The sequence below is a fragment of the Heliconius melpomene genome, chromosome 11, assembly GCF_056956725.1.
Source record: "Heliconius melpomene rosina isolate 202511_hmr_F chromosome 11, ASM5695672v1, whole genome shotgun sequence".
NCBI classification, from domain to species: domain Eukaryota; kingdom Metazoa; phylum Arthropoda; class Insecta; order Lepidoptera; family Nymphalidae; genus Heliconius; species Heliconius melpomene.
The window spans coordinates 3,799,292-3,821,543 of NC_140399.1; the positions used below are offsets into that span (position 1 = coordinate 3,799,292).

General features: G+C 32.1%; 2 protein-coding genes across 2 annotated transcripts in view; one reads left to right on the plus strand and one right to left on the minus strand.

Annotated features, from left to right (window-relative positions):
- Positions 1-72: 72 nt before the first annotated feature.
- LOC146534420 (ribonuclease H2 subunit B) lies at positions 73-2,075 on the minus strand. Its single transcript, XM_085192394.1, has 5 exons — positions 1,870-2,075; positions 1,583-1,792; positions 1,224-1,348; positions 798-972; positions 73-462 (listed from the first exon to the last, which is right to left on the minus strand). Exons 1-5 carry the CDS (start codon positions 1,961-1,963, stop codon positions 146-148), a joined length of 921 nt encoding a protein of 306 aa, XP_085048520.1. The 5' UTR covers positions 1,964-2,075; the 3' UTR covers positions 73-145.
- A 315-nt stretch (positions 2,076-2,390) lies between these two features.
- Positions 2,391-22,252, plus strand: part of Hs6st (heparan sulfate 6-O-sulfotransferase) — an 80,523-nt gene continuing 60,661 nt past the window's right edge. Inside the window, exons 1-3 of the mRNA XM_085192396.1 lie at positions 2,391-3,047; positions 10,572-10,808; positions 15,474-15,571. Of these exons, the coding sequence (XP_085048522.1) occupies positions 2,859-3,047; positions 10,572-10,808; positions 15,474-15,571 (524 nt within the window). The 5' untranslated portion in view covers positions 2,391-2,858. The remainder of the gene's footprint in view (positions 3,048-10,571; positions 10,809-15,473; positions 15,572-22,252) is intronic.

A 22,252-nucleotide genomic window follows, 5' to 3' on the forward strand; every position in this document is an offset into this window, starting at 1 on the left:
AATTATGTTATGTAGCCATTTTTTGAAACATACATTTAAAATGAGCTTACAAAATAAAATTAAAATATTGAATTTTTCATTAAACACATTTTTAATAGGCAATTGTAAAAGACAACAAATTTAATTTATTCATTTAATCTATTGATTATTTTTTGGTAAAAAATGAAGATATAGTTTTGGTTCCACTTGCAGCTTTTTGTCTAGCTTTTTCTTTAGCAGTTAACGTTTTTGTTTTCTTAATTTCTGGTGTTAATGAATTATATTTTAAATCTTCTTCAGTATCATTAGGCTCATATTTTACTCTTTTATTTGTTTCCATAATATCTTCTACTTCTGATTTCCTTTTATTTCCTAAGTGTTCAATTAATTCTGTTTTAAAATTAAATCTCTTCTCTAGTTGTTCTGTTAAATAATCTTCAAGATATTCTGATATAATACCATAAGCATATTTTAGGTAAAATTCTGTAACAAAAACTATTAGTAAAATATATATTGTATATAAAGGAAGGTATAACAATTTTTAAAGTTATATTATAATTTGTATATACATTGAGGTCATTGTGGTGCAGTGGCATAGCCTCACACTGTCAACGTGATGGTTTTGGGTTTCTTTAAACTTTGGGGATTATTTTTTTGCGCTTTGGAAACAGGGCAAAACAAAGGAATTCTGCCACTCAATACACAATGTCTTAAAAAATTGTAAAGAAGTTGGCAATGCAGTATCCTAACATTGAGTTCCTTCTGCCTACCCTGTTTCAAGATACAGCATAAAACTAAAAAAAATACATAACAAATACCTTCATCAACAGTTTCGTTGTGAGCATTGCTGGATACATATGTAGCAGAAACAGCTCCAGATGTAACATGTATACGTTTTTCCTTAAGCTTTTTAGATAAAATCTGTACTTTACTTTCAAGCCATTTTAAAGTTTTTTCTTCATTATATTTATATGCTTTTACATCCACTGGCCCCTTAAATAAAACAAAATATTGTTTAGTGTGCCACATAATGTGGATACAGTGGACCCATAGTAATCCGCATCTTGTCTAATCTGGTCCTCCCTGTAACCTATGCTTGTCACTGTGGATTTTAATAATGTAATATGATTGTTGCTGTTGATGCATTCAGTTCTGCCATGTATTGTCTTAAATTAGGTTCTCTCTGCTATGTAGGAAAAAGTGTAATATGTTTTTTTATATGATTCAATTGATTTACAATTTACCTTAAGATCTGCAACTGCATCTAAGTTTGAAATAAAATTCAATATTTTGTTAAAACCTTTTTCAGAAAGTAGGTCTTCTAATGGGATAGCCCGTCCATTGCATTGGCTCCTTAAGCGAGGTAAAACTGAAAATATAATGTTTTACTTGAAACTATTTTCCTTGACCATGTAGTGTTGCAGAATATGACACACCCCTGACATGGTACAAGAGTACAATTATAATAGTATAAGTATAAGAGTACAATTATAAACAAACTATATTACATTTTATTAATTATAGCCTTTCATTCTTAAAGAAATGTTAGTATTAGATACAAGACATCTATCAAAATAAGGTCTAAAATCAGGACATAGCAAACCTAAAAACACAGGATTAATAGGGGTGGCCAGTAGGAGACTTCCATCGGATTTAACAGTATCTCCAATAAACCAAGATCGATATGGTTCATTAAATGTTATAATTTCATATATCTTATTTATATTGTCGTCCAAGCAATACTTAGTAGGGCTGCCGCTTGAAGGATGAGGAAGAGTAATAATGTTAAATTTGTTATTAGCTAAAATTGACTCTGTAAAAAAACACAAATCATTGTTATCACTGAATTATATTAAATAGGACCATAACCAATGACATGATATTAATTGCCTTTTGTAAGAATAATCCAAGAATTTTCTACGTGTTTCTTAGCTATTTCTTTCGATTCGTTGACTATTGCTTTACTCTTAGATCTTGTCGTCATATTAAGAGTTAAAATTAAAAAATATGCCGCAAAATAATGTTTGAATCTTAATAATCTTTTCGCGCTTGAATCTTAGTCTTGTTTTGACTTTGACATTATTTTTTTATATTGTGTAACAGAGTAGCACAGTACACCGTAATATTTTTTTAGGTATGGTATTATAAATTACCACTACAAGTACGTTCATAATTATAATATAGGTATCATAAAAATTAAAATATTTCTAAATTTAGCGAGATATGTAAATCATATTAATAGAAATCTTCATACAGGTTCATATATCGTATATATGCTAAAAATCAATTATATACGTGTATGTCTAATATCAAATATACAGTTTTATAGAATATCCATCTCTCTTACTTTCTTATTCTTCTTTTATGCATTTTAATGCAACTCTAACATGACATATGTCAAGCACGTAATGTCTTATGTCAAATGTCAATACTGTTATAAAACGCTGAAAATGAGCCCTATTTATTTATGTTTACTACTTTTATAACGAGATCCATAAACGAAAAATTTACCGTGATCGACTAGTTTAAAGTGTTTACCACCTGTGTGTCGTTTAAGGTTGTTAAAATATATGTTTGAGGAACAAAATGCCGTGTGTTTATGTTCAGTTGGTGTTCTGTCATTTGCGAGTATATACTCTTAGTGTCCTAGTCACCACTCACCATCGATGCTCTAGACTCGCATTGTAGTATTGGCACTGCCGCTGAAACAACGCGGCTTATGTGATATCAAAACAATGTTATCGAACTCGTATCATTATCAGATACTAAAAAATATATGATATTATTTGAGTTCTGGGCAAGATCTCGAATTAATTCGTACAATATGAAATATAAAAGACAAAAGTGAGTGATCGTTTAAAAAAAATCAAAAATGAGACATGCATTCATCCGAAATGCAAAAAAGTGTTTCTGTGCAAGTAGATAGTGAATTTGCCCTTATCCTTCCTAGTGGTGCATATGAGATTATGAAAATGGAGCCAAGATCTAAGCTACGTAAAGTGATACTCTTCTGTTTACTACTTTCACTGTTTGGTATGGTGGCATTTGGATATTTCTGTCCAGACCAGGTAATTTTACTTTTTCTTATTTGCTTATTATATGTTCAGTATGTTGTAAATTATTATATTTATAGCAGTTAAATTTAATTATGAATTAGTAGAAAAGGAATGTTTGTTAAAATATACTTGCAGTTGTTGAATATTATAAATATTTTAGCAATCTTATTATTAGCAACAAAAAATAATACTAATTGTATACAAAACGGCTCCACTATTTCACATTACATATATTTATAATCCATCTATTATCCATTGTATTTATAGATGCATTAAATCAGGAAAAATATTTTAGTGATATGTAATATAAAACATATTAATCCTTAAATAAAATTGAAATTAATTAATTTTATTTTAAATATGAATTATGATTAATATTAAAAAAAATAGAGTAAATAAACAATCTAGTTGTTGTTGTTGTTGTTTATTGTTATTTACCTTATTTACCTTAGAATTATAGCAAAACTGTTATTTATTATAAATATATATTAAAAATACTCTGACAATATATTATTAATTTAAGCAGTCTACAATAATTCTACATTTATAATTGAGCTTTAAAACAAATAGTAAATGCACATCTCGACAAAGATAAACTACAAGTCTAAAGCAGAGTTTTCATTTAGTATATAGTATATACAGAAATATATATAATATATACAGTACATAGTATATATAGAAGTCTGTAGTATATGTATATATTTGTAATTTTATTTAAAAAAGCCAGATGAATGATTATTTCGATCTCCTTTTAACCTTCTCTTTTGACATGCCCATCATTTATTTTGGTAAGAATTACATTAAAAAAATCATTTCATTGTTTTAAACAATTAAAATTGTAGTAGTATTTTTTTAAATTTTTCTTTTGCTGTAATTCTTTGTGGCAATTGTACAGCAGTATAATGCAAAAAAATCAAAATTTTCATTTTAAATTGTGCAACTTTGTCAAAAACGTTAAGCATGGTAACAGTAGTTAAGTAATGATAATTATGACATAAAAATAATATTACATTTAAATGTAAAATCTTTTAAAAATAAATAAAAATTTGCCACTGCCAGGACTAAATAATCGCGTGACTTATTTAAAAGTCCCAGTTGTACTCTACTTCACTAATTAAAGAGGGTGGCAGCCATGCAAGTGGTTTTCATTTGTATTTGCGTTTCGCAACCAGCTAGTAGCAAAAAACCCGTTTGCAACCCCTTTTAAGCAGCTTATATTCGTATTATAAGGCAACATGTATGTTAGTTGTGGTTGCTAGCTTGGGATTTGACAACTAATGAATTTAAGATAATAGGAAAAAATAATTCGTTTTTATTTTGATATATTTAGACGCGTCTGTGGTTTTCGTAGTTGTGCATATATCACCTAAATTGACAGAATAATATTATATAATTTCTTTATACATATTTTCTATCATTTAATTTCAATTGAAAAAGTTTGCGTGTATTGGTTAACGTTTGTTAGATATCTGCGCCATTTATTATTTAATTACATACGCCACGTGACGCTTAAGAGATGATGACAATGATATAATTTTCTTTGCGCTTAAGTTATTAGAAATATTACAAAAACACTCACTTTATTCTTGTACGTTTTTGTTAAGTTACTAATGAAATGCCGTAATTGACAAGAGCTGCCGTGGTGCAGGGGCAAAAGGTTGTGGGTTCGATCCCCACTCGAGAGAATGAATTATTATTAATTAATATTTTCTTTTCTTCGTTCTGGCACCAAGGCAAAAGACCGGCGTTGAGCTCCGCTACTTGACCTGTAATGCCTCGAAAATATACGTAGAAAGTGGGGAACGGAGTGTCTTAACGCTAGGTTTCTTCTGCCTAAGCTGTTGTGCGGAATACAGCATGAAGCTGGCTTGATTTGATTTTATATTAAATACTTTCCCGTGAATTCTAGCATTTTGTTTGTATTGAATAAATATCTCGTTTGGTAAAGGCCTTTTGCTCTATTTTCAAAGTGCTGAGACTAAGGTTTTCAAGAATAAATGCATTTCGTAAATTAAAAGGTCGATCAATAATTGAGTACGTAAGCTCATACTTTATTTTGGACTCTATAATTAATATTTATTAAATGTTTCGTGCATATTTGATTTTATCAGTTTTGAACATTAAATCGCACCAAGGTTATTTTATATGTTTAATTTATAAATATATACTTATAATAAAATCTTATTATGAAATAAGTATTTCTTATAATAAAATTTTTGATGTTCATCATTATTTAGTAAATTCACGAAGAAAGCCCTCCGTTGCATAAAACAAGAGTAACGGTAAATCTTGTTACCTGTAGCTTTGTTGCCCTCATCGAATTGGAATAGGATTTGCCACCATATATGGACTGGACACTCGTCGTTCAAGTTCCATATTGGTTGTGTCAACCATGGTTCTGCTCATTGGTGATGGAAATCACTTTTCCTCAGCGATCGTGTTCAAATTAAACATTTTTTTCACGCTGTATTTCGCGCATAGTAGAGTACGCAGAGGGATCCTGGGAACGTAGTGTTAAGACACTTCTGTTCACCATTTTCTGCTGAATTCTGAAGGCATTGCGTGATGATTGGCGAAATTCATCATCATCATTGATTGATCATTTTCTTTGGTGGTAATCAAACCCCCAACCTTTCGCGGTTACAGTCACGCGCTTTTACCTCTACAAATTAATTAATCTACGTCTTAAAATGTACCTACTTAATTTTTTTTTTATATTTTCATATTTTTTTTAAGAAAGTAATCTTACAGTTACTGAAATTTAGCCCAAAAATTTTAATTAAATACGACGAATTATTATTTTCGAGATTTTATCGAAAGGTTTTGAGCTAAGTAGGTGTATAAAAGCAACTTTAAGCCATGTTCCCACGGCTTGTTTCTTAATAACGAGTCTTATTACAACTTTCATAATATCTGTATGAAATCGGCAAATGTTTGAATCACATTATATTACTGAAATCATTTTAACTATACCTAAGAAGTAAATTTGATATATTTTAAGAAAACCAAAGAGCAAATTTAAATTGCAAGAACTTCTGACAACTTTAGTGCAAACCAGTAATTTGACCCGACCGACTCGATTTACCACTTCCCAGTTCCTCTTTTGGTTATACGCTTTAAATTCAGTTTGGAAAACAAAGAATGAAATTGCGATTTTGTTCGGTACTCAATTTATGCACGATGGTGGAAGGCTACTGGCTATCCTCTTTTGGTGCGAATGTGCTGTGCCGTCCGTGAGTGTGGATTGTGCAGTGAATTATAATGGATGGGATAACATCAGGTCAGGATACCCAACCAACGCCTCGTGAACAAAGCTAAATGTTTTTAATCAAAATCATGGCCTTTTTCCATGATAAGCAGAGTGAAGAACGGAGTGTCTTGGTACTAAGTTCCCCATTTTCCGCTGAATTCTGGAGGCGTTGCGCTTTTGCTTTATCACTAGAGCGAAGATATGAAAATAAATTTGAATAAATATTTCACATCCTCGAGTGGGGATCGAACCCACAACCAGTCGCGTCTACAGTCACACCTCTGCTCCTACGCCACGACTGGCCTCAAATGTTGGCTGGTGATGGCTGTAAATGTTTTGCCACGTTATAAATATCTGAATAAATCAAGTTGAACCTCTATTATTGGTGGGTGGGATGCTTAAATGTCATTGATTAGATAAATATAAACTATGGTAGACTAGGAGCTGACCTTTCCGAACGAATAACTTCGTCATTATTTTTATCTCCCTCTGTGATAAATGGAGATTGATGTCATCTCTTATACAAGTTTTTCAAATAAGCTTTGATATAATGATTATATTTTTAAGTACCTTTTTCTGCTCTATTTACGTTACGTTGTTTTATATCTCTATTTATAATGTGATGTCGATTAATGTAATCTACCTATTCCTGTTATTCAATACAAATATAAAAGATGGAGAGACGGAGAACATGAAAATTGGAGACTTATTACTTACATTCCAGGTTGTTAGAGGCTAGTCGGGGCGTAGCGGCGCAACCGTGCGATTATAAACGAGACAGGTTGTGGGTTCGATTCCCACTCAAAGAAATAAACTATTGACTATTTTAATTTCCTAGCTCTAGTAACGTTCCGTCCACTAAACTCCAGAATTTAGCTGAAAGTGGGAAACGGAAGTGACTTATGGAACCATAGTGAAGTGGATGAACAGAGTACTTTAACACTATGCTCCCACTGCCTCTGCTATGTGCGGAATACGGTGAGAAGCTAAAAAAATATTATATTCTTATTTTTAAAATATAAAATAAAGTAATATAATGTTATATTGTCACCATTATATATTTTATAAAGTATACTTGGATGTGGTTTTTAAACCTAACGCCCATTTACATACTACATGCTTTTGCACCGAAGTAAATGGAATCAGCTGCATGGCCGCGTCACGTGGAATAGCTTTTATATCTTTTTTTGTAGAAATATTTTTGTCTCTCTAAGCTAAAGCCTGAGCGACGCGATGTCACTGTCGTTAAGTTTTGATCTCTTTCCGGCACAAATTAGGTTTTCAGCTTTGTTTAGTGAACGAGTTTATCATAACGTTAGTATAAAACTTTTAAGCTACGTTTCCTTTTATGTACCTAGTCCCCTCATACAACCGAATATTCTGATGGCGGATCTCTTTAAGTATCTACTTTATAATTTTGATGTTGCTATTGTTATTTGAATATGTATAAGGAGAGCCGTCGTGCCGTAGTGGTACGCGTGTGACTGTAGGTTCGATTCCCACTCGGGTAGAATGTATTATTATTTATTAATACTTTCATTTCTTCGCTCTGGCAACAAGGCGTTGAGTTCGGCCATTCAACACACAATGCCGCGAAAATTCGGCGGTAGGGAACGGTCTTAACACTTAGGTTCCCCTACATCTCCTAAAAGTAAAAAAGTGAAGTAGATAATAATAGGATAACCTTGACGTGCTTATTATGGGAAGGCTACTTCTATTACACATCCTCATTGATTTAATAAGGTTAGTTGTGGCGCCGTGTGGTATCGTATTTTATTCATATATTATTATATTAGCATTGATGCGGCTGTCGATGTGTCGATGGTAAGCCGATACTTACCCGCATGATAGATGAGCGCATGAGCTTACTTTTTAAAAGAAGCTGTCATTAAATAACATTTTAAATTGATTTGTAATATTATCTCATAGTTATTACTAAATATGTTTAAAATGAACATATTTAGTACTAGCGGCAGCGACCCTCTCACGGCTTCGACCGCGTGGTGTAGTAATTGTTAATTTACTAGTATGCATAATCTTTGTTTTCTACCTATTAAAAATATAATTTTAAAAACAATATCTGTACCTATATTGAAAAGTAAAGTTTAAGCTCATTAAATAAAATAGTTATTTATAGCAATTTTGGCGTATATGTTTTTTATTTATATTATAAACCGATTGAAATAAAAGAAACTAAGTGTTACGGGATGCTTGTCAAAATATAATGGTGTAAACTGCAATTAAATCGGCTAAACCGTTCGGAGATTAGCTTGAACAAACGCACAGACAAACAGACAAAAACAACTACTTCATAATAATCTTTTTTCCAAAGGCAGACACCAATCCGTTTTTATTTACGGTTTTCTTATAAGTATAAATAATTATTATAAAATCATGTTAATTATTACATACCAACGGCCTTCTAAACATGCCGCTACAAGACGGAAACGTGTACAATATACGAGAAAGCAGTCTATTTCTAGTGCAGATGTCTTAGATAAAGCTCACGTCCATCCAAAGATGGGACAGTAATAGCCTATTGTAGTGATAGGACCGAAATAAACGGTGTAGAGCATCGTTCTCACCGTATGCTGGTTATTCTGGTCAAGTAAAATGTACCTTTTATGGTTGAGGTTAGCTTAAAATATATTTATTTCTATATAGGAAAGGAACCACAGCCAAATAATTATTTGTGATAGGTATTTATGGGCGGTAAGCTTGGTTAAATTTACTTGTTTTAACTATGTTTAGTTTAGTTTATGATTGAATCTCATTTTTAAATTATTTCAAGTCTTAGATTAATTAATTTATAAAATGAAATAAATTCAAATGTTCAATTTGCAAAGAGTGACACACGACAGGTTGTGAGTTCGATTCCCATTCGAGGGAATGAAATATTTAACATTTCCATTTTCTTTGCTCTAATGTCGGAGGCAAAGCGCAGTGTTTGCTACTCAACACGTAATGTCTTCAGATTTCAGCAGAAAGTGGAGGAAAACGGAGTGTATTAACACTAGGTTCTCTCTGCCTGACTAATAAACCTGAAATGCATGATGCTCAAAAAAAGAAGAAAGATAAGCTGTAGTATAGATAAAAAATAAAAAATATATAAATAAATATAGTATAAGTATGTTTTTTATACTTATTTTTGATAGAAAATGAGCGCCTAAAGGTATTTATACAACTGAAAGCTCAATTATAAGTGATTTCAAACAAATGCTCCCTAGGGCTACAATTTCGAAGTAGCGATTACAAACGAAATTAATTTGTTAATGAAACAGACTCATGTAGTTTACGAATAAAATATTTAATGGCTTTTTGAAAAAATAAAACTGAAAAACTCCCTATTACCATTAAAAAAATATACATATTATACTTTTTAAGTTCAGGCTATTTATTTATTTCAGTTATTTAATTATTAATTTACTAATCTGCATTACTTTCGGTTTCTAATAATAATATCGTTTAAAAACAATATTTAATATCTATATATTATTGTCTTATTGTTAAGTACGAGCTGGTCCCTAGCATATTAATTAAATATCAAATCTTACAAAAGTAATATATACTTCTAAAATAAATAAATGAGAATTAGCAATTGGGTATGTAAAAACAAATGTAACCAAGGTGCTATACAAACCTTGGCCGAATATCTCTGAAGTGCTGATTGCGACTGTATATTAATGGGCGAAGGTACGGCCCACTTCATTAGAGTGAACAAACAAGAGGGGGGTGCGGATAGGCTCTTTATCTCGTCACCCTCTTAACCTTCGTTGCTCCCCTAAACATCGGCGTTACAGCTAGTTACTTTTTAGAATGAGGTTCCCGTTTAGTATATTTTTGTTTCCCTTTGAGTTGTTTTATTTTGAAGATTTGTTTAGATGGCTGTCCCCTCTTTATTATTGAAGAGTATTCGTAAATTTATGGATAAATGTATATGTAAATATAATAATTGGCTTAATGTTTTTTTGGCGATTTTATAGTGGGGAACCGAGCGTTTTAACTAGGTTCCCTCTGCTTGCTATGTGCGTGATACAGCGTGAAGCTGATTCTATACTGAATTTATTATAATATTTTGTATTATATTAAAGTATATTCTAATCTATTTACTACTTTACTGTCTTTAAAACGATTTTGTTACATGCAAAAATATAATAATCTATGCTAAAATTATTTTAATTATTGCTAGAACAAAGTTGTGCCTACTTACATGTAGATATATGTAGCTACAGTATATATTAATATGGTAAATTATATTAAATATGGTAAATTATATTTTGTTATAGATGTGTGCAATGACACCAAGGGAGCGAATGCCAGAATCTTTTGCACTGTCATACGCGGAGGCTCCAGGACGTCCTTTGCCGGATGTGATTGCTCAACCAGGAATTTCCTATGACGAAGTCCTTCACGACGACTTCCGATTCGATCTCAATGCCCATGATGTCATGGTGTTCCTTCATATACAGAAAACTGGTGGCACCTCTTTTGGAAGGCATCTCGTGATGGATCTCGATTTAAAGGTAAACATTTACTTTAAAAAATATCTTATAGTCACTTTACTTTTATTTTGTAGGCGCTGACCCAATTTTGTAAATATTTCTTTTTGTTCATTAGACCAATTCCATTAATAATGTACGTTAGATTATTAATGGAATTGGTGTAATGGAAAATAGAAGAATATAATCAATTCAAAAAAGCAAATGGAAAAAAAGAAAAAAATATATTGTACGCGCTGCTGTACATTATAGATATTTTTCTTATTTTTATATCAAAATCAAATTTAAATTTTAGTTATTTCACTGTTAATGAACATTAATTGGTACCAGTTGAACATAGCCATGCAAATTTGAAGCCGCCCACATAAGCTATATCGTAAATTCGTTAATAAGTCTGTCATTCCGTTGATTGAGTGTCGCCTTTGGGACGCCTATGAAATATTTAGAGAATGCGTCCTTGTTAATTGTATTAAAATTAATTTTACTATAATAAATTATCTATATAAATAAACAAAGGGAAATATAAAGAATGTCTGGACAAATCTTTATACGTTTTTCATGCGTCAGCAATCTGTTCTCTAAAAGACACTCCATCAACCGAAATCTAGGGTGCCGAGTAGCAAATCCCCTCGATCAATTTTAAATGGAAACTCTGTGAAAAATCTTGGAAAACGTGGGGAACATGTGAAGTGGTCGTGCTCAGCCAACAAGCTATTAGTAGAAGCGTGCGTGCAGTGACATCGCAGAAATCGAAATGGCTGATAGTAGGTTGAAACGTGAACGTCACGACCGACTAAAAGCCTCTCAAATGTGTTTTAAATTCATTAAATGATGTCCGTAAAAGCATTTTTTTTTTAAATATTTATGTAAAGTTTTTATGAGATTTACGTTTTAATGGACCGTAAATGTGCAGTAAATTAAATCATTCCATTTTACATTATGCGTGTAATTTAACATTTTAGTTGGTGAATACGAAATGTAATTAAATGTTTTAATAGAGTCCTGCCATTTTAACACTTGGCTGTATTATATTTTAGGGTTCCGTACCTCAAAAGGTAAAAATGGAACCCTTGTAGGATCACTTTGTTGTTTTTTTGTCAAGCTGAAATTAATATTCTGGTACTTTTGTAGCACTGAAATTTTGAGTAAACGCAATCTATAGATACTAGCATCGATTTTGTTATATTCTGTATGAAATTCGCCGCGTAATCAAAACCTATAGGATTTTACCCGTTGACGTATAGTTATGAAATTTGGCACGAATTGAGAACTTACAATACAAATAAAGGAAAAAAACGGAGTGAAAAATTAGATGTATTTCATAAAAAAAAGTATTTATTTCATACAAATTAGTGCATAAAACAATCCCGAAATTTGTACGGAAGCCTCGGTGGCCAGTCCGACTCGCACTTAACCGGTTTTTTTGTTATCATATTGATTAAGTAGCTTAAGAGCGATTATTAAAGGATACTTATGAGCTTATGTTGTGTAACGTTAACTACGGCTTAAAATCCGTAGCTCGATAGAAACTTTTTTCAAGCAAAAGAGGCATTATTAACTTGCTTATAGCATCCCTATTTTAATTTGTTGAACGAAGCAGATTAATCAAATCAGTTTAATGTTTTCTATATCGTTATACATAATATATACATAACAGAGTAAATAATATTATAATATCAACCTAAACGCGGCTTCTTAATGTCTTAATGAGAACGACATGTATTAACATTAGGTTCCCAGATACCTTCTGGCATGCTATGTGCGGGATACAGCGTGACCATATAAATAATATTTAATTGTGAAAGAAAATATTAAAAATAATAATAAATGCTTCGCTTAACATATATCCCGGAATAACTTTAATTAGTGAATAGTTGGACTTCTAGTTTCAGAGTTCAATAAGTTGCAATGTGTGTTTTGAACCGCACAGTAAATATTTAACGGTTCGCCAGTTTTAGCTTTTTGCAGCGACTGTTGCCCGTCAGTAACATTGAACTAATTATGAGACTAATGTAAACTGTTCGATATTAATTTTATTTTTAAGGGAATTTTATTTTTAACGGAAAGGCACAGTAAAGTCTTTATTAACTTCAGTTAAGTTCAGCTCAGTTCTTTATTCATGGCGCTTCTAGCGTGCCAGTTGAGCACTAATTACTTCGCCAATGTCACGTTGTATGGAGAACACACAAAGGAGATTGTACGGTAAAAAAAAGATTATATTCAAAATTAATTAACTTATAACATACGAAACATGTTACATAAACCATTGATTGTATGGTATCTCCATAGAATATAATAGGCTATGCCATAGACTATGGTATAGAACTATAGACTAAAGTAATACAATGAAGTTATGTTGCTTACAAATGTATTTTTTTTGTGTTATCTTTTTTATGTTGTAAATCTAAAACAGTATATAAGATTTCTTTCTGCATTTCGTTAACGTTTTACGTGTACGAATACGAAATGAGTATTCCATCGGATGTGGCATCGTCGGCGTATTTGCTGTAATTCCTAGAAAAACCAGGATTTGAATATAAATGTTTGTCATTTTGAAACGCTATGCACGTAGATGTTAAAAGTCGAAAAAACAATAGAAACAGTCTAAATATTTATCTAGGAGTATCTCACGTTTTATTTTTAAAAATGTTACTTTTGCCTAAAAAGTTTTACCTTTTTTCTATTTCTATCTGTCTTTAATATTTGTCGTTTTCCAATATTTTCACAAGTAAATAATACACCATAAAGTTAAATATAAATCTTTGATAGAAACCATTTATATAATCTAGTTGCTCGACCATTTCGCAGACTATAATCGTAGAGTCACATCGTTAAACCGTAATCTTTTCTGGTACCACATTTCCAACAAAGGATAAATGTATTCAGACCCAACTTTAATTTTATACCTCATGTATGAATATGAACACAGTTTCGTATAAAATCCTGTTAACTCCTCATTGTTCTTTAACACCACAATATCCTTACAGTTGTAAGACGTCTATTGTTACCGCTTCGGTATGCGTGTCTAAGTGCTTGTAAGGGTCTGATCTTAGTGTGTTATGTTAATGCTTGTATATTTTATGGATATTTGTATGTTTGTTTATTATAATAATATATTTTTACAGGTTTTTACTATAAATATAAATGTTTATCGTTTGGGCGTATAGGTTCAATCGTTGCAATGTGTCTTAGGTCTTGGAACAGTTACACTTTAATGTGTAAATGCTGACAAAATTGAGTCGGACCTCGCGCAGTAATGGTTCCGTACCATTATCTAAAAAGTCCGTAAAAATATCGCGTTTGGTGTAAGGGAGCCTCCTTAAATATTTATTTTATTAGATGTTTTTGTGGTTTTTGTTATAGCGGCAACAAACAGTTCATGTTGACACTATCACGGTTCACTAGATACAGCCTGGTAACAAACGGACAGACATTCATCGAAATGGAGTGGTGGAATGGACTTTACTCTTTCGGTTTCGATACAGGATCGTAAAAATTGAACGTTTTTGTACTCGTATTATTTATTATATTAATCTAAACAAGTAAACAATAAATTAAAAAGGATAATATCGAAGAATTTCTTTAGTTAAAATTAATTGTAGCTAATAGAAATATGGACGAAGCTATTCAAAAATAACTGTTTGCTGGGAATCTAGTACACAAAATAAGTCCATGAAAATTACTTACTGTAGTAATAGAATAGCTTAATTATTGTAACAAAAGAAACGTTCTAAATAAAAATAACAAGTCTTTACGAGAGTAAGTATAATAACATGAAACTCAATTAAGTAAAAGAGTATACAAGTCAATATTTAAATGCTATGTTCAAAGGTATAAAATTGTTTAACTCGATAAGTTAAATTAATTTATTAATAAATTTTGAAGATAAACATTCAAATAATTATTTTATATTAGAGACGTTCTCTTATTATTTGAATAATATTGATATTTTAATATTTTTCTAGAGTTTTTAGCATTTTAATTATTTTACTCAGCTGTCCGCTGCGGACTTCCTTTCCCTATCAGCCTTACTGATTTCACTGGTAATTTCCTGGCTCAGTGCGAGTTCTCTTCAGACTTTGAACATCGGCAGCGCTATCGTTTTACATAGAAGGAAATGAAGATATTTGAATTTTTAAATCACATTGATATGCTTTTGTGCGATAATCTATATTTATAAAAGGACTTGTCCTCACTGACTGAGGTAAGACGCTCGCACAGCCGTAACCGCTGTGCGTAGAAACGTGAAATTTGGACAGATGTTTACTTTTGCAATCTGGACATCCACTAGAAGGGATTTTGAAAAATTGTAACCCTAAAGGTGTGAAATAGGGGTTAAAAGTTTGTATGAAAAAATCTTTAAATCGCCACCGATTTTTATAAAATTTGAAATTTAGACTCTTAAAAATATTTAATTGAATACATGTTTCGTGGTTTATTTTAATTCATCCCCTAGGGGTGTAAATAAGGGGTTGAAAGTTTGTATGGAAAAATCTTCAAATTGCCACTTATTTTTATAAAATTTGAAATTAAGACTCTTAAAAATATTTCATTGAACACGTGTTTCATGGTTTTTTAAAATTCACACCTAAGGGTGCAAATAAGCAGGCGGAGCTGCGCGCGCCCGCTAGTACTTATATATATTTTTTTGTTAAACGTGTGATTTTTAAATGATTATTTTTTTTGCAGAGGCCGTGCAACTGTCAACGGGCGCGTAAACGTTGCCATTGTTTTCGACCGCACAGCAACGAAATATGGCTCTTTTCGAGATACTCCACCGGCTGGAAGTGAGTGCCTATTGTTTCATTTTACATTCCATGTTCCCATATGGGGACAAACAGGATTTCATACACCTTATATAAAAATTACACGATTCCCACACTCTTTTTTTTTGTAGTGTCACACACTGTAAATGCACGTGTTGGCTTAATCTCTAGACAAAAAACATTATGGCTTACCAGCTACCATATTTATTATTTCGTTCATAGTTATAAATGTGTGTCATAATAATAACTAATCGCACAGACCGAAAATTGTATTCAAATTATTATTCTTGTCACATCTTCATTGATTACATCAACTCGGCGCCGAGACATGTCCTTGGACCTGCCGGTGAGACGTCCCGTTTTGGGCATGCAAATGTACCCACCGAATATGCGTACTCGGTACATCCACGCCTCCCCAGACTATTGTCCACCGCCCTTGGGGATTATACGACCGTTCCATTAGACGTGGGCCGAATAACTAATTGGAAACGATTTTCAGTTGGGCCAGACGACCAGAATTTTCAATTTGTTACTCCGTAGGATCACTAAATCACAAGCCTTCTTGTGCTCATTGCTTTCCGGGGCCCAATGGGTTGGTACGATATATGTACCTACAAAGAAAAAAAAATTAGCTTCACGCCGTATTCAGCATATAGCAAGGTAGGCAGAGGGAATCTAGTGTTAAGATACTCCGTTCCTCACTTTCCGCTGAGTTTATCGAGGCATTGCGTGTTGAGTGGCGGAACTCAACACTGGCCTTTGCCTTGGTGCCAGAGGGAGAAAAGGTAATAATTCATTCCCTCGAGTGGGTATCGAACCCTCAACCTTTATACGTACAAAGGTCTCACAATAATGTATTCGACTGCTGTTATATCCATACCACGTCTACCCCATGTTGATTACCCCAGACGGTTATTTTCGTGTTGGCCGTGAACAATTGGTGTTGAATTGTTAATCGTACATTTGATCAATTCCATAGCTACTGATTATGTTTCATTTGTACGATGGTCGCGTACGCTGTGAATTAAAAGTAACGCGGAAACGTCCACGCTCATATACCTATACGAGTCCGTTAAATTGATATTACGTGTACGTATAAATTGAGGCCCTATTATTATTATAGTTCTGTATGCCATATACGAATAGTACTTTAAATCAATCAATATTAAATCGTTTGGTCGGTCTTAGCGCAATAGCACAAGCGTGTGACTGTTAACGCGACAAGTTGTGGGTTCGATTTCCACTCGAGGAAATGAAATAAATTATATTTTTATTTTTTCGCTCTGGTATTCAAGTAAAGCGCAGTGTTGAGTTCCACTCAACACGCAATGCCTTCAGAATTTGGTGAAAAGCCTTATCCCTACCCGGCTATATGCGAGAGGAGATACAGTGTGAAGCTACAAAAAAAAGATCGTTTTGACAACCCCCTCGTGCTATAGATATTTCTGTAAGAACTTAGATAGCTCCAAGTAATTTCTTATCTGGTGCGAATGAGGCTGCGAGTTGTTTGGCTTGTAATGTTTATTTTATCTCGTCGAGGGTTCACAACAACGAGTCTTTTAATATATGAATATTTTAAACAGTTATTTGTTCTTGAATGAGACCAGCATAAAATCCCCATTCTTAAGATTTAAGTTATGTCATTTTAACTTTCAACGATATGCACAAAGGCACCTCATTTAGGTGATAGAGGAAAAGGCCATCTCACACTAGTGTCGATATAACGATCCATTGAAATGTTCCTCACAATGATTATTTTATTCAGAATGGAATATTTATATACTTTTGGTGTTTGGTTTGAGTATCCTGTTGTTTTTTTTTTTTTTTTTAATTATTGCTTTATTTATTTTATATATTCCGAAAGAATAGTTATTCACTCCCGTATATCTAGCAGGTACACACAAGAAAACATTACTTTTTTTTGTTTTGTAGATTTGAATGAAAGTGTCAAAGGTCAAAAAAAATTAGTTCAAATTCAGATTTCAAAATGAGGTATTCTTAATACTGTTTAATATCGTAAAGGCATTCCCACGGGCCAGGAAAGTGGCGTTTCTGCCGCCTAAGCCCGTAGCTATTAATTTGGTTACTCCAGACCTCCCAAGGCGTCCCCTGGCAGGCGGTCGCTTAGCCCTTTTACAAACTAACGATAAGCTATAAACCTGAGCAGGCGATTAACAATCCTAATTCTGTAGTCACTAGTTAAAATATTTCAAATTTCTCATAAGTTTTCCTGACAACGTCATCCCACATCCTAGAGATTAGGCCTTCGTCATTGTTGTTTGTTTGATTAATGCGGTTAGTGTAAACATTACCCTTAAAATAGTCACACTGAAAAAATGTATTATATTTTACTTTTTCTTATCAATATTTGTATTTTTTTGCAATGTTCTTTCTATATTAATTAGTATGTTTAATATAACAGAATTATTAAGAGATTTAAATGATTTTAATTTAAAACTAAACTTAACTATATTAGCCAGAGGGAACAGGGCGTAAAACGCTACAAAAAGAAATCTGCTTCACGCTGTATCCCGCACACAGCAGGGCAAAGTTTAGTGTTAAGACACTCCATTCCCCACTTTCTGCTGATTTATTTTAATTTGCTATAATAATATCAAATTTTTAATAATTTAACATGGTAACACTGTTTGATTGCGTTCAGTTTTAACGAGATCGGTGTCTATCTCGCAACCCAATCTGTCACGTCGTCGCGCGCAGTTATCTTTCATCGTAAATTAACTTAAATTATCTGTCGCCGAGCCTATACTCCACTCCGTCTCATCTTTTGGTATATTGAAAGTCATTACTTATATTCCAAACACGACGCCAATATTCTCCTCAGTAAGGGAATAGGGAAAAAGTTGTGTTTTTCAAAGTTTTTTTGTTACTAAAATATAATATGTATTCATCATACCTGCTACTAGAAGTTATTTATTTTTGTCGTAACTGCCGACGAAGTTTTTAATATGTATGTTTGTAAATATAATTATGAATTGTTTAATTTTTATAGTTTTGTTTATTATATTTTTTAAAATTTTTACATTGGCAAAAAAAAAGGATTTTCTTAACACTAGGCTCCCTCTGTCTATCCTGTAACAGCGTCCCGGTGATTCAGCGTGATATTAAAAAAAAAACTTTTTTTATGCACATAAAAACGGACAGACAAATGAGAACCGAAATGAAAAAATATCTATAATTATGCCTACACTCGTTCCTTGTAATAACGAAAAAAAAGCTAAAAGTATCTTATTCGCTTTTAATTCCTCGCCAAGGATTAATCAGCGTCTGTCAGCGCGCCGCACTTAGCGCTGTTTGCTTTTGACATTTTCGCTACAATTTATACGGTGTGATGTCACGCCTGTCTGTTTTACTGATTTCCACTGGTATCTTTTGAGTTTAGAATAGAATAGAATAGAATAGAATATACTTTATTGCACACATAAAAGAAATATATAGAAAGAACAACATAAATAAAATTTAAAGAAAAACACGTATGCAAAGGCGGTCTTATTGCTTTAAGCAATCTCCACCAGACAACCTTTGAAACATAACGGATAAATTGTAATGAGGAGAAAGGGGACAACGTCTCAGTGCAAACTTTATGAAATATAATTAAATATTATATAATATAAAATAAACTAAGTCAATAACATAAAATAAACTTACATAAAATGTGTTTAATGTTTATATACTTTACACATACATACATACAAATATTGAAAAAACAATATATACTTACACATATAAACATACATACATAAAACGTGTTCAAAAATATATACATAATATTAAAAAATAAATAAATAAAGATAAACTATTATACTAAATTAAATAAGTACTCTTTCAGACGATTTTTAAAGCTGTATAGAGATTTGGAATGTCGAACTTCTGTAGGAAGTTCATTCCAAAGAATTGCAGATTTCATAGTAAAAGACTTAGAATAAAATAGGGTATGGGAAGTTGGTAATTTAAGGAGATTATCACAACGGGATCTAAGGTGGAGGTGAAGAAGTGAATCGGCACCTAGGAAACAAAATCGATCTTTTAAGTAGGAGGGAGAGAGAGAGTTGTACAGGATAGAATAGAGAAGAGTCAGCATGCGGAAATTTCGGCGATGTCGGATAGGAAGCCATCCAAGCTGACGACGATGATCAGAAACATGATCAAATTTACGTAAACCGAAGATAAATCTAATACATAGATTTTGTAACCGCTCTAGTTTATTTAGTTGTTCCTCAGATAAGTCTGGGTAACACGAATCAGCATAGTCTAAAATCGGTAACAGTAGTGAATGAGCTAGAGCAGTTTTGGTCTTTATAGGTAGGAAATATTTCCATCGTTTGAGCGATCCGATAGTGGCAAATAATTTACGGCTAACCTCAGCTATCTGTACTGACCAAGATAGGGAATTGTCTATAATAATACCAAGGTTCTTAATAGATGGACTCAGGCTCAAATCGACGCCGCCAAACTGTATAGCAGTTTTTTTTTCTGTTTAGGAAATGTAGAAATGTATATTAAGTTAAGTATGAGGTTATTTATATTTGCTAAGAAAATACTTGTCATTAGAATAATAGTTGTTAGCTTTGGCAAAATTGTTTCTAAGAATTTTACTATCATAAATAAATGTAAATATAAAAATATATATTTAAAATGTTGCTATATTTAATCCCAATACTTTTAAAGTTAAATAATTTACTTACTTCTAAAAACCGAACTCTGTAGGTACATTCGATAAAGTAAAGTTGGATAGCGTTCCCGCAAAAAAATGTCATTTCCGATTTCGCCTCCAATCCCATTGGATTTGACGCAAGCGAAATTGTTAGAGCACAATATTCGTAAATTAAAATTGATTGTATGTGAGGTATTAAAATAGGAATTATGACACAGTGTTCGTGACAAGAATTATGACACACTGGCAGCGTGACAAAAATTATGACACAGTATTAAAATAAGAATTATGACACGGTGGCATTCATGTAGGACAAAAAAAATAAAATTGACAATTTAGCTGTGTAATCGCATGACAGTTATATTTTTTATGCAGCAAAAGCTTTTAGTATTGATGAGTTTTAATATTTTAGTCTGTTTTTAATAACTGCGTTATTGACGGTGTCTCCTTTATTTAAAAAAAATAAATGTAGGAAGTGCTTCTTGGAAACAATGCAAAAACGGTTCCTTTTAAAAGGAACTTCTGTAATGATTGGTTTTTCCTGTTTTTTTGCTATATCCGGCACCAACTTTATATTCCGTAGATGATAGGTGAGTATTCTACAGACATTTATTTAAAGTTAACATAGATGTTCGCTTTATTATTATTCGTTTAACTTAACTATACATATAATAAAATCGTAACTTATCGGTGTCTGTAGGTACATATAAGATACAAGGGAAAAAATGTTATTGGGAGCATTTGAATTTCCCTTAACATTGAGTGTTTTTGTTATATTTCAATGGATTATTAGGATAGGATAGGAATTATTTATGAAAATAAAAAAATATAAATATTAATGTTAATGTTAATTTTAATTTTATTTTTTGTAAAATGTTCTGTATAAATCTTAGGGTTCCGTAGCCAAAGGGGAAAATGATTTGCCTCGTTAAAATATTAACAATTTAATTCTTAAGCACACATGTTTCCTTAAAATATATATTATCAAACTCATAATCATAAGCTTGAAGCTAATGATTGTATTAACAGAATAATTAGCTTTCATTCATGAACACGAACAACATTCCTTGCATTATATAATAATTGTAATTTAATTTATACCACACGTATAATATAACTCGGTCTTTGTTACCAACATCACCGTTGGACGCTAAACAACAGAATATCTTTATTAGTATGATAAACAAGAAACTAGAACTATCGAGTAAATTAATCGGTCGGTGACCTATGGAATATATATACTCACATCACCGTCTTGCATAATTATATAACAAAAAGCTTATTATTATGACTTTTTTATCATCATTTTTAGTTATGGCGTACGCGGTTACGTTTTAATGGTTTGTTTTGTTTACGCAGTTACGTAGCAGTAATATATAATTAACTGAATTCTGGAGGCATTGCGTGTTGAGTGACGGAACTGAACGCCGCGTTTTGCCTCGACCCCAGAGCGAAGAAATATTAAATATTTAATTTCCTCTAGTAGGGATAGTCAGTAAACGTGGCGCACTAGCTTTTATAGTCAGTAAACGCTAGTGCGCCACGGCTGGCCTCGTCTTCATCTACGGTATATTATTGTTTTATTTATATATTTATTCGATAGATTTGTAGTTTTTAGTAAAAATATTAATTATATTAATATATGTTCACTAATTGAAATTGAAATATTCCATTCTCGACCAAAGATCGAAGCCACAGACTGAAAAGAAAAAACTTTATGTATAGTTAATTTCCAAATTTTAATACCTAAATGTTATGTATTTTTAATATATAATTTTATAGTATAATTAATATGTATTTTTTTGCTTTTTCATGCGGAATAATAATTTATCTTTTTATTATTCGACTAGCGGACCCGGACGCGGCTACGCCTGCTTGAAATATAAGAATATAATTTCTACTAGTGGACCCGGACGCGGCTACGCCTGCTTCAACTATAAGAGTATTTATTAAATATATTCATGAAATTATTTTCAATTCTCAATAGAATTAGTAAGAAAATATAAGCTCAAATAATCAAAAAGAATAAT

Bases quoted from the DNA above. Each gene is read 5' to 3' on its own strand.
- LOC146534420 (XM_085192394.1), bottom strand. From the start codon at position 1,963: ATGACGACAAGATCTAAGAGTAAAGCAATAGTCAACGAATCGAAAGAA. The intron at 1,793-1,869 runs GCAATTAATATC...GTTTTTTTACAG, and splicing joins TTGGATTATTCTTACAAAAG to AGTCAATTTTAGCTAATAAC. The intron at 973-1,223 runs GTAAATTGTAAA...GTTTTATTTAAG, and splicing joins ATGCAGTTGCAGATCTTAAG to GGGCCAGTGGATGTAAAAGC.